At 44.0% G+C, this 13,234-nt stretch overlaps 1 protein-coding gene across 1 annotated transcript in view; it reads right to left on the bottom strand.

The window, feature by feature from the left end:
• Positions 1-302: 302 nt before the first annotated feature.
• Positions 303-13,234, bottom strand: part of spg (dedicator of cytokinesis spg) — a 180,427-nt gene continuing 167,495 nt past the window's right edge. Inside the window, exons 34-36 of the mRNA XM_065428472.2 lie at positions 9,076-9,138; positions 7,643-7,691; positions 303-2,480 (exon numbers count right to left, since the gene is read on the bottom strand). Of these exons, the coding sequence (XP_065284544.1) occupies positions 2,317-2,480; positions 7,643-7,691; positions 9,076-9,138 (276 nt within the window). The 3' untranslated portion in view covers positions 303-2,316. The remainder of the gene's footprint in view (positions 2,481-7,642; positions 7,692-9,075; positions 9,139-13,234) is intronic.

Here is a 13,234-nt window from a genome sequence, read left to right as displayed (position 1 = left end):
CGCAAGGACAGCGAAGCGCGTGCTATGCATGCTGTCGCAGGTAATTAGAGTCTGTGCTAGGATCACATGGGTGTGTAACTTGTAGTACATTAAAATAACTTAAAAAAGGCTAAAACTAATTTGCTGTCAAATTGCGGGTCTTTGCCAAGGGACATTCATTCTAAAATTTTGTGTCAGTGCTCCTTACCTGCACGCCCTGCACTAGCAGCCCATTGTAAAAACAGAATGGTGATCTTAAGTGGAGACAAGCTGCCAACATTACAGCCAAAGAACGATCCGAGAACCAATAAGAAGACAATGTATTCAGAGGGTAGAAACAACTATTTAATACTGTAATAGAAAACAGCAGTCATGCAGCACATAGGCTGACAACCATTACAAGAACAGTTAAGACTTCCATGGATGTCAAGTCATGGCCATAGTTATACGTATATTAATACCTATAATTTATATACACTCCCGAAGCCATTCCAGCTGCACATACTATTTCTTTGGTTTTGATACAATTGCTGTTGCCACATCTCACATGCCGACAGTTGCAACTGAAAAATGTTGCCCAGTGTGTAAAGCTATGAGAGTGCGTTAGTGGACGGACAGATCACAACCTCCTCCTTGGTCTATGATGAGATTTCTAAATACCTTAACCCAGAAGGAAGACTATATTCGTTGCAAGTTGTGCATTTGATTAGAATACATCACAGGAAACCTAACAGCAGTGCTGTCAATGTAATGTCATGCTTATATTTTTAAATTAAAGCAAAACAACACATTCACACCCACTTAATAAAATACTTAGATCACAAGGAAATGTCATAATTATAATCCCACAACTGGTTAAAATCAGTGCGTGCAGAAGAATGCTGCGAAGAACATTATTGTAACTACAGTGCATACAGTAAATCAAAGTACTTGCTGCCCCAATATATAGAAACGTCCATAACCTCCTTATCCTGTTTCAATTAGGAAACAAGGTCTAGAGCATATGAACATTTCCAAGCAAGTTTAGCTCATTGCCTTGAAGAAAGACATCATAAGGTTGTTCTTCCACTCCTTTCCTTGTATTAAAGTTGATGCCTGCTCTTGAGAAGCAGAGGGTTGACACACGGTGAGGATGGTTTCTGCGCTTTTCCTCCCAAGCGCAGTGCCAGCTGGAATGCAGTTGTGGCAAAATTAGTGCATTTTGCTCTAGTCCTTGAATTTTGTTTCACTACTCTGATAATTGGTGTCAGTCAATTCTAGCCCAGGTTGACATCACAGCTTTGTGATTTGAGGGTGAAAATTCCTCTTAAGGCATAAATTGCAATTTTACATGCATGCAAGCGGCACATTTTCCTTTCTTTGCAGAACTGCTAGCATACTTATTAAAAGAGTAATTTTCTGCAACACCAGAAATGTCAGTCTTACATCTTGGTAAGGGTAAGCAAAAAAAAAAAAGGACTGAAAAAATAAATTTGGGACTGGAGCTCTCGTACTGTCTCCTTGTGATGTTGCAAGGTTTGGATATGACGTCTGCTCGAAACCCCAGTAAATAATACTAGTATATTTAAAAATTGGGACTGTACTGCAGTTTTAAGGAACCAAGTACATAGCCTAGTGAGTTCTGAGAATACTATTCTAAAAAAATAATAATAAAAAATAAAGAAACAGCTTGAATAAGTGGAAGCACTGTCAAATTCGTGACATTACACTAACCACAATGCTGCAGTTATGGAACGAAATTCAGAAAGAAAAAACTCTGCCTTTTCATTCTCTCAGCCAGTAAACTAGGGACAACTGGGACAGTCTGTAGCACTGTAAATTCCTATCAGTACCAATAAATTTATAAGAAAATAGGGGCAAATCGTAAAACAGAAGTCAACCAGTAGGTGACGTTATACAACCAGAGCACTAGGAGAAATACAAATATGTGTCCTAGAAATCTTGGCAGTAGTTATGACTGCATTGTGTAACAACATTGTAATAAGCGTTTGCTTTCATCACACAAACGAAAACTAAAATTATGATCCCTATTGCCATAACTGCTCGCTGAAAAGCATTACCTCATGCAAGCACTTGTATTTCTTTTTTTAGTTTATGTTATCAATCAAGGGGAAAGAGGTAGCCGTCACCAGCAAAAGGCGACAACTCCACTGTTTATCTTAAACTCGAAGAGAAAAAAAAGAAAAAGAAAGACATGCTGGATGCATTGATTTAACCTGCATTGGTCATGGGTGGGTTCTATTGTATCTAAATACCTCCATTTCAATGTCACCACCTAACATGCCACCCAGACAGTGACATAAAAGAAAGAGGGAAGAAAAAAAAAGAAGACGCTGGCTAAACATCTTCATATGTGGAACTGAGAGATGTGCAGTTCCCATTGGCTGCCTCTTCTTTAATGGGATCTGCATTCTTGCAAGGCACAGGAGGGTCCCCATGCTTGAGAGAGTTGCGGTTTGCCGACGTTGGTCGGATGACATGCGGCTCCGCAGGTGGAGGCACTGCAGCGAGATCGAGCTCATTTAGAGCCTGACACTACGTAATTATTATACTATTTGTTTTACACGTTCAGTCATGAATATATTTTGTAGCTTGTCTTCTATACAAATCTTGTACGAAGCTCTACTTGTTTCAAGGCACATAACCATAACGCTTTCGTTTTACCTTTCTGTAGTTTGTGTTTAGCCTTGTGATCTGCTCATTCATATTTATGCATTGAGCCATGCGTGCCAGTACCTATATGTGTTTTGGGGCACTATAATAAGCATTGATTATTGTTATTACTATTAAAGTGAAAACACAAATGAGACAAACAGGGTGTCAACTGCCTCTAGAAGGAGGAAAGGGCACAGGAATGCAAAGCAGAGCAATCACAAAAAAGATATAGAGGAAAGACAAAAGAGGCAAATATGGTCAACACGTGTAGTAGTGGTACTGAAGAAGCACTGAATGAGCTCTGTGACTGAACGAAATCATGCAAGAGTCAGCAGGAAACAGCACTAAAAGAAGGCAACAATGAAAAAAGGCAACACTCGCCAAACTGGAAAAAAAAAAAGAAAGAACTGCTCAGGGAGGTTTTTTTATTCAAATATAGGGAATGGCATCATAATATGTCTGACAACATGACATCATTGCCGATAATATTGTTACACTGCTGTGCACAACGTTGAGGAAGATGAGCACGAGCTTGAGGCTGAAGACGACACCTCAGTGACTAGCCTGCTGTAGACTTCTTTGTCAATACTGTAAATACTGTAAATACATTTCCCACCTTGCTTCCGCCCAACAGGCAAATCTGTTGGCCATTAGCGAGCTGCGCTAACAGAGCTTGGGTTCCGCATCCAGACAACGAGTGAATCATATGCGACATACATCCAGGTCATTCTTGCCACTTGCCACAAGGTTGACAAGAGGACGCCAGAACAAGTGAACCTCGTACTGAAGGGCATAGCGGATGACGCTTTTAAGCTTCGCATGTACAAGTATTTTTCCACTATAACCGACGTCATTAATGAACGTCAATCCTTAAAAAAAACAAAAAGTCGTCGCATCACACACCAGATCCCGCATCTTCTAAATACGGCTGCTACATTGTCGTGCGAGGACCTTCACTCTGCGCATCGGCTGTCAACGTCCGAGAACCTCGTTTGTATCCTTCACTGGAAGATTGAAGCCGCGGCGCTAGTTGGCTTCCAGACCTATTCGAACGATTATTGAGCAACCATTTCCTTTATGCAGTCGGTCGTGCACGACGAATTGGCGAACCTTGGAGTTCAGTCTGTCATTCCGTCAACTGATCGGACACCTACGCCTTTCCAGCGATCCCTTCTTTGCAACGCCAGGCTCTGCCCTCGCATTTGCATTGACAGCAAGCAAGGTTGCAAAACCAGACATGAACACCCCCACACAGGGTGTGCAACAAGAGTGGTATATTCACTTCCCTTGAAATGTGGAAATGTGTACATCGGCCAAACCGAATGGTGCATCAATGACTGGCTCATGGAGCATGCGCTAAATGTTAAGAAAAAAGAGGACAAACATGCACATTTGGTTGCCCATATCATCGCGTGTGGTTGCGAGACACTTTTTTCTGCGACTACTATCTCAGGCATGCCTGCAAACCACATGGTTCTAGAAGCATTCCATATCCACGAAAATTCCCCTATCTGTGTAAGCGAAGCATCTATTCTTTTGCACAGTGCCGAACTGGTCTTCTTAAATTCTGCCATTTAAAGCAGGCAGCAGTATTGCTCACCCTTTTTAGTTATGTTTATCACCTTCACATAGGATAAGGGACGTGACACCTGTGCGTGGCTAACTTTATACAATCGGAGGGTGTGTTGATTCAAATAAACAGTTGGTAGTAGCGCTTGTCCGTGTCTTTCATGTCTTCTTTATGCGTATGTGTATTTTTGTGCTGTATTTGGAATTTACAATTTCTCTTCTGACCTTACCGACGCATAAGAATTTACTTGATGTGTATGTAGATGGTGTCCCTGTTACTGTTCTGCTTGATACCACCGTGCACATCTCTGTATTAAGCAACCAGCTACGTAGACAGCTCACTAAAGTCCTGACCCCTGCGGTGTCCTGTGTTGTGCGAGTCGCTGACGGAAGAACACTGGCCACAATAGGAATGTGTGCCACTTGCATTTGTGCTGGTGGCCTGGCCACCAAACATCTGTTTTGTTTACTGTTCTTCGAGAATGTCTCCATGATGTTATTCTAGGCTTTGATTTCTTATCCACTCACTCTGCCCTTAATGACTGCTCCGCCAAACTTGTTCAACTTGATTTTTGTCTTGACCTTCCCGAGGTAATTCCCAGCATACTGTGCTCCAACGAGCACATTTGACTCGCTCTACAAGCCACCTATGCCTGACGGTGATTATGTTGTGTCTCTTCTTGCGGATGTCCTTTTTGCCCATCACACTGCTCTTCTGTAAACCGTCGTCACTATCAACGAATACCAGCCTTCCTTTCATCAACTTCAGAATGGGTGACCACATTCTACTGGAAGGCATGGAATAGGTACGCTGTCCTCCTCCCAAGATTGCCAATTATCAGCCTTGACTGCTGATATTACGTCGTCTCCCACTGACTCTTCATCTTCTTTGCTGGCTGTCTTTCCTCACTTCCCAAACATGAATGCTCCCAAATTTCCACCTCACCATGCCAACCAGTTATGCAACCTGCTCTCCATATTCAGCGACATTTTTTACTTGAATGGTTGCCCTTTAGGCCAGACCTCTTTCATGACACACCGTATTGAGACCGGTGACGCACATCCTATTCACAGGCGACCATACCATGTGTCCTTGCACGAAAGACACCTCTACAGCAGACTAGTCACTGAAGAGCCGTCTTCTTCAGCCCCAAGCTCGTGCTCATCGTCCTCAACGTTGTGCAGAGCAGAGTAACATGAATGCATTCCAGAAGTCCAATTTACAGCTGCTACTCTAGAATGAGACGAGTGACACAATTTTATTTTTTAGCAAAATACTATATTGCAAACTAATTTTTCTTCTCACCAGGCCTTTACCTAAATTGGAGAGCCTATGTTGTCCTAGAAACTTTGTTGGCCCTGATAATTCTTAACGGTTCAATGTTTTAGATATGGTAGGTCAGCTGCTTGTGCAGTAATAATTTATATTTGCTGCTCGCTACTGCATATGGTTGCTTATCAATGCATTTTGTTTATTACAGTCTAACCTTGTTATAGAGAAGATGCATCGGCCACGAAATACTTTCGTTATATCTTATATTTGTTATAAGCATACACGTAGATATAGGCAAAAAAAATTGCGATCAGATCATGCAAAAGAAAAGCAGCCAGCATGCCTCCGACGGGCCAGCAAAAGGTTTCCTGTGGATTTTGATGGCCCGTCGGTGTCTTGCTGTGCCAATACAAGTCACACGAGCAACAATAATTACCCTACTTTTCCGTGTATAACCTATGTTCTCATATAACCCACGCCCCCAATTACAGCACACTGGAAAGAAAACAAAATCAGCCCATATAACCAGCAGAAATAACAGCAGACAACAACACTGAAATATTTATTAAAAAAAAGTCGTCTCGCAGATGCACAGCTCTTTAACGTCACATATTTAGCCTACGGCTCTGTTCACTCATTTTCAGCGACACCGACAATCTTCTACTATGCTGTAAAGGATTGCTGTCAAGCACAGATGGGAGAGAACTGTGCCTTGAGGTGTACTTTCACGTTAGCATATTGCGCATTGCTGTGAAGTCACACCTCAAGACGAAATTTCCATATAATCTGCACCCTGATAATACTGTTAAATTTTCAACCTTTTGGCGTGGGCTATACATGCAAGAAATGTGATACATGTGTATGGTCAGCAGAGCAACAAATACGCAACTGTGCGAACGGTGTTACCACGCGGGATCGCCACATTGGTGTACACGGTACGACTGTCATCTAGCCAGCCAAGCCACTGACCAAAATCACACGTGCATCCCACATGTCAATTCAAGTAGCTGTTGCCGAGTTTCACCACAGGCAAACTTTTCGGACATGGAGTAACCACACATGGACCTGTCCTCCACTACAACGGCCGTCAATGGAGCCTGTGCATTTAATCTCCTGCTCGACTGCCGACAAATGCAGTCCATGCACCGGAACATATTGATGACAAGCTTCCTGTCACAGTGTGTCACAAACTATTCTGCTTGCAGCATTGCTTAAAGTGCTCAGCCTAACCATTGCTGCTTCATTGGGAGTCTGCAACTAAAGTTGCAGTTTCGTGCCAGTCAACAGGACGGCAAATTTGTTCATGACTTCTGTGCTTGCGGCATCGTGGGCGCAGTTCATGGCTGAAATGCTGTGCAGCATCCGAAATATCGGTTATCATTATTCTAGTGCAGCAGGGAAGTCCAAATAATCGCACAAGTATGAAAAATCAGGCATCTCAAAAAAATGGTTGGCGACAGTATTTGAGATTTTGAGGCGCCCACAAGCAAGAATTTTCTTGGGTATAACCAATACCGAGTTGAATATTATATTCTCTATTTCGTTATAGCAGTAGATACTCCAGTGAAATAAAGCATGGCAAACCAAAATTTATATTTATTTCGTTATATCTAATATTTTATTATATCTGTGTTTGTTATAGCAAGGTTCGACAAATTACTTGCTCTCCATTTCCATGTCAATCTTTCAAAAACAACCTGCCTAAGCAACACATGCGATTCTTCACAATAAAATGGTGGCCAAGTTGGTTGCCCCAAACGATGCAGATGCAAAATTGTAGACGCACCCAGTATTAACCAATGGCATAATGCAAAATCTTGCATTACACTCTGCAAAATTTGTTTAAATCTGAATCTCTGAAACATGCTCGCTCATTCTTTCTTACTCATCATCGAGAGCATTACTTTTTCGCTTGAGATCCACAGTCTTTATTAGCACAGGCTATACTTCAGGCGATGGCATCAACTCGCGGCCTCTTCGTCCAATCTGGTGCACCGCTGCCATATTAGCAGCATTGGAATGTGATCAATTTTTTTTTCCTATTCACCGAGTTGTGCATGTGAATGCCTTGATCTTGCCCCCGATTTTTTGTGACTGCTCAGAGCAGTTTCGAGGAAAGGATTATAAAAGGCACCAACTCTGAGTATGATAAACATTAGAACTTACCTCGTGGTGGAAGGGGTGGTGGCGTGCTATCAGCCGTGGATCCTTCCAGCTGCATGAGAAGTACGTGGGAGCACAATGGAATGTGACGTCATCTAATCACAATTAGGGATGTCAGGGTGTCTACCAAGTTGACATTTCCAAATTCTCTGAGTTTTCCAGATTTTCCTGGGTGCCTTTGCGAAATTCCCCGAGTGACACAGAACTTCGTTTTAGGTCAAAACGCATTGACACCATGTCGCCCAATGCTGCCACTCTGTAGTAAGCATGTTAAATAAAAAACAACTTATTACAATTTGAATAGTAAGGACTAGTGTTTATATTATTTAAACAGTAAACAGAAGGGCAGGGCATCTCGACGTCAGCCAACACTTTGTTATTTGAGCTCAAGCTCCTTCAAAGAAGCCACAGTGCACTTCCTTTCCTGTTCATTCCTCAATGCGTAGGTCGCTTCTGTTCTCGTCCTCCTTCCACCGCGCATTCGCCCCATGGACCACTTGAAGCATCCTCTTAGTTGTACAGCCAACATGCAATTTTTCATACTCCCTAGGGGCCGCAAAAAGTCCTAAAAATTGGGCAGTTCGAAAAAATGAATGCATGTCTCTCACTGCCCTTAAAGGGCCCTTCACTAGGCCACATAGCAAATTTCGGTTAGACGCTGTAAGTTGCTACGTGCCCTCTAGGGAGCACTTTGCTGCAAAATTTTTCAAATTTCTTCATTATTAGCCAAGACAAAAATATTTCAGTGCCACGAACCCATGATTTCAGGAGGAGAGGGCCACTGCCAAGACACACTCTCCACTTGCCCTGCCTAGCCTCCTCAAGCAAAATTCTTTCCCTGCGTTATCCCATACCAGAGCTCGAGGATTGCATGACGCATATGTCACGGGCCCCCCTTCATATTTTTCTGTTGCTTTTTTTGCTGCTTTGCTTTCCTACTTTGCCGCAAGCTCACCTCCCTTATAGCTAGCGCTGAGACGGCGCCTTTACAGGTGGGGCTTATGTTACGGCGCAACCAAGAGTGATGCCAGTCAGAAGAAGACTATTTGACATGTAGAGGGGGAATCGGTCTTGACAGCCATCTTGTTTGTGCATCATTGTCTCTGTTGCAAATATTGTAAATACATCTTTATATGTGACTTCTGCAATGTAACAATATTGTTGACATATGTGGCACGAAACCATATCATTCACCACAGACTCCCAAATTTATCAACATGAATTGCTTTCTCATTCAAGCTTACTTTTTTTTCGATTGCCCGATAATTCGGAAAATTCTGCGGCCCCTTTCCGTGTAAGAAAAATCGATCAGCGACTGTACTTATTTGCATAAAAGGTCGAATTTCAATATAACGAAACAAATTGACAATTTTACCGACTTTTACCGACTTCGTCATATCGAGGTTTAACTGTACTTCTAGCAAAATGAGGTGTACCTGCTGCTGGTCGGCTAGTGTGCTGGAAGAGCCGCTGCTGGTCACTCCATCCCATGGCTCATCCTGCACGAGATAATTATGCAGTTCTACTCCAGGTTGTCCGAACAGTCAGTCCTGAAAGTGTCTTGGACATCCCAACAAGCGCTAAGGAATGCAAACACAAAGAAGAGAGATATAGACTGGACGGGTGTTAGAAATCAACTGGAGGTTTGATGACGAGAAAACAGCAGCATACATAGTTGTGCAGCGACCTACAAAAAGAAGTAGAAGGCACAGTTGTCGCGCTATAGAATTCATGTGCTGCTTGAGATACACTTATTCCTTTGCATGCAAGGTCACTGAAGGTGTACTCCCACATTTATCAATTCATTGCAAATGCACGAGGCCTCAAAGATCTATCTAGCTTGCTGCGTCACATAGCTGCAAAGGACATGGGTGCCCTGAAAGTCGGGCATGCATGAGCACCGCTGGCAGTGATCTGCCAATTGTCGGCCCCCGCCAATGACTTAACAGCTGCGTGATGCTCTCTCAACCTTTCATTGATGCAGGGACTGGTCTGACCGACATAGCATTTACCACATGAATGCGGGATCCGGTACACCACACCGACTCTGCACTCCACGAAATGTGTTGCGTGCTTTGTAGTGCAGCCGGCCTTGGCAGCACCATTCCCAATACTGCACATACATGCAAGCTTACCAGGTGCTGAAAAAATGACTGGGATGCCGCATTTCCCAGCCACCTTCTTGAGGCGGTGGGGTGGAACAGGTCATAAACATATGGCACAACCACAGGGCGCGCCCTTTTGTATTCAGGCTGATTGTTGCATGTATGGGTCCCTGAATTCACTTCTTTAATCAGGTTTCCTAGAAATGAAGCCAACAATCCCGCAGGAAAGCCAGCATTTCAGATGTGTATGACTTGGAGCTGAAAGCTGCACACAACCTGGGGAGGTATTCTGCATGAGTCCACCTAGTGGACACTTCCATTTCATCTGCTGCTGAAGTGCTGATTGGCTGTGGTGCCTCGCTGCTGCGGATGCGCAGCCCAGCCTAGCCAATCAAAACTGAGAGCAGCCCGCATGCACTTTTCTGCCATAGCCATTGTTACAACCTTGGAATGGGCCGAGTTGTAGCTAAGGAATGGATTTTTTTTTACTGATGATGGTATCTCCAGCCCACCTGGCCAACATGCACCATGATACTAATCATCAATGTATCTGAAAAATTTTTGACCTTAGCTGCACATGCTGTGTCAAGGCATGTGGAAATAAGTTTGTCACAGAAGGATAAAAACAGATCACTTAAACAGGAGCAATACATGATCCAATACAAATTCCTTCCTTTTGAAGCATGGGGGTTACAATGAAGAGGACAGGTAAAATCTTAAAGACGAAATTTTCCACCGTGTAGAAAGCCTAGTTTCAGATAATTTAGACATGCAGTAGCCTCTGTGCAAAATCTTACGCTTGAAATGCAGCTCAATCCGCCACAAAGAGCTTGCAAAAATCTATGTTTTTCATATCGAAATCAGAAAAAAAAACGACGCCATTATAGCCCGGCGGAAGCAATGCACAGTGACGAATGTGGAGAAGCAGCGCCCATGCTGTCTGCTTTCCTTGCTTTTATTCCATTCTGGCGTATCAGTGAACAGGTCCTGCACATCTGCTAGTCCCAGAGTTAGTATACTTTGTCAGCTGCTTCGTGCACTGTGACAACGCAGTTGCACACCTGCGATGTTTTTTTATTGCGAAGTATTCTCTGAGCCCAGCCTATTTTCTCTATCTGGTTGTCCACATTCAACAGCAGAGCCTTGATGCGTTCTGCCTCCACTTGAAGAGCGCATTGGGGTGGCCAAGCTAAGACAGCGGTATAGTCCGGCTTAATGCAGACGCGATCCATGCATGGTGCAGTTATGTTAAATTGTCAAAAATTGGCCGCTCTACCATCTTGTGTGGCTGGTACAGGAATAGAAATGTCCTATAGCACACCGCAGCAACTGGAACAGGATGTATCGTGTGCTAGCTTGGCTGACCAGCAGCATGCCGTTCAGGTTCACTGAAGCAAGCGTTTTGCGTTTGCGCCTTCGACAAAGAAGCGCTTGTTCACTTGACTTATTGCTAGCGCTGCGACAAGAACTGATCGCTGCGCTACCGTGAGTCACGTCTAAAATGCAGGATAAAATTTCAGCGACCTTGGCGCCACCGACATGACGTATCCGACTTTACCGGCCGCTGCTTGGCACACTGGAAGCGCCGGACTGTGCCAAACTCGTCAACCGATCAGACCAACCAGACAACTACCGCTATCTGTAGTGAAGGGTGATAATTAGCCGAGGCTTGGCACAGCCGGGCGAGAGGCGTTCGGCGCTAAGTGTGCACAAACTCACGGCCAGACAGGCAAGACTGCGGCCGTGATAAATTTTCACCCATTTCGCTGTGGTGGGCATTGCATTCCTGCATGGCTTGGCGCCGCACGTACACCATTGCCGCCACGTCACACTCTCCTTCATGACCAATGCAACATGCAGTTCCTGCTCGCTTCTGGTGCTGTGTCAGAAAGGATTTCATTCGTCAACTTCAACGCATCCAATGTAGAGACGCGCACAAAACATCTTGACGATGATGCACTACCGCAATTGATCCCTTGAGAATATCGCCTTTGAATACAACTGATCTTTGAACGTTACCTTTGGTTTTCGTGCACCATCACGGCATATTGTAGTTAAAGTTAACTTGAGAAAGCGTTTGCCAAGCAGGTCTTTATGGGGGTAAGTAATTGTGCTGTTGAAGTGCAGCGTCGTCAACTGCATTTGACATGCTTTGTGCACGTTGGCTGGTCCACGTCGCACTTGCCTGCTGTGCCGCGGTGCATGCTTGAGCTCGGAAAGCTGGGACAAGAAAGATATGTTTGGCCTTTCTCTACGCAGCCTTGTGTACGGCACAGCCATTGCTCATGCTCAAGTCGTATTTGAAGACCCGACGGCCACGCAACGCATTGGCATTCTTGCAACAGCTCAAATCACGAGCGCAACAGGGAAAACGCAAGCTGAAAGAGACGCCCATGAACTCGCAAATGATGAGCGAACAATGCGCCTGGCTAAATAGGTGCAACATGGTGCAAGTGAGAGATCAACGGTTGCGTACGGTTCTTCAATATGCGCCACATCCACGTCGCTACCACTTTGCCGCCAGGTGTATGCATCATGTGTATAGGCACTATTTAACAGCTGCTAATAACAAAATTAGGCACTTACCAGCCCTGCAGCTTTGCCAAGATTACTTTGAGAGTAAACGTTAGGCATCTACAGTCAATTTAGCGCAAGTGAAAGGTCTTTGCAGTTGGCCTTTAATTACATAAAATTGTCAATGTTCAAACCGGTAGAATTTTGAAAGGCAACAGGACCAGTCATCTATGCTTTCACAAACAGTGCAAAAAGTTGGCTTTGCGGGACAGAACAAAAAAGATCAACTACACCAATAGGAACGGTATAAAGTGGTCGCTGAGGATACTAATATTTGGAAAGATAGTCCAAGACCCTTTCAAAATTCAGCACGAGGTAAGAGTCATTCACTTAAAGCAATTTGAGATGCTTTTGCAGGAATCTTGAGAAGGCACCTTGCCATGAATCTTTCTCAGTCATAGTCATAGTCTCAGTCATAATCAATTTATTCCATCCTGCCACTTTCATGTGGCACATGCTATGTTGGCTGTTCCAATGAAATATTAAGAGAGCATCGAGTGATTGGTGGGGGGCGGACAATTGGCATATGTATCACTGCTGGCAGTACTTGTGCATGCCCGACTTTCAGGGTACCCGTGTCCTTCACAGCTTTGCAATACAGCAAGCTGGAGAGATCTTTGAGGCCTTGTGCCATAGCAAAGAATCGATAAATGTGCGAGTACAGCTTCAGTGTACTCACACAGAGCTAAGTGATAAGAAAAGAGCAGATTGGGGGATGGAACAAACACGAGTTAATGACATCTTAGTTGATATGACGAAAAAGAAAGGGGCATGGGCAGGACATGTAACGAGGGGGGAAGATAACCAATGATCATTAAAGGTTACGGACTGGATTCCAAGAGGAGGGAAGCGTAGCAGGGGGCGGCAGAAAGTTAGGAGGGCAGATGAGATTAAGAAGTTTGCAGTCAACAACGTG

Source organism: Dermacentor albipictus, chromosome 5, assembly GCF_038994185.2.
Source record: "Dermacentor albipictus isolate Rhodes 1998 colony chromosome 5, USDA_Dalb.pri_finalv2, whole genome shotgun sequence".
NCBI classification, from domain to species: Eukaryota; Metazoa; Arthropoda; class Arachnida; order Ixodida; family Ixodidae; genus Dermacentor; species Dermacentor albipictus.
The sequence above is the reverse complement of the archived record's forward strand: the minus strand, read 5'-3'. Positions and strand labels throughout refer to the sequence as shown.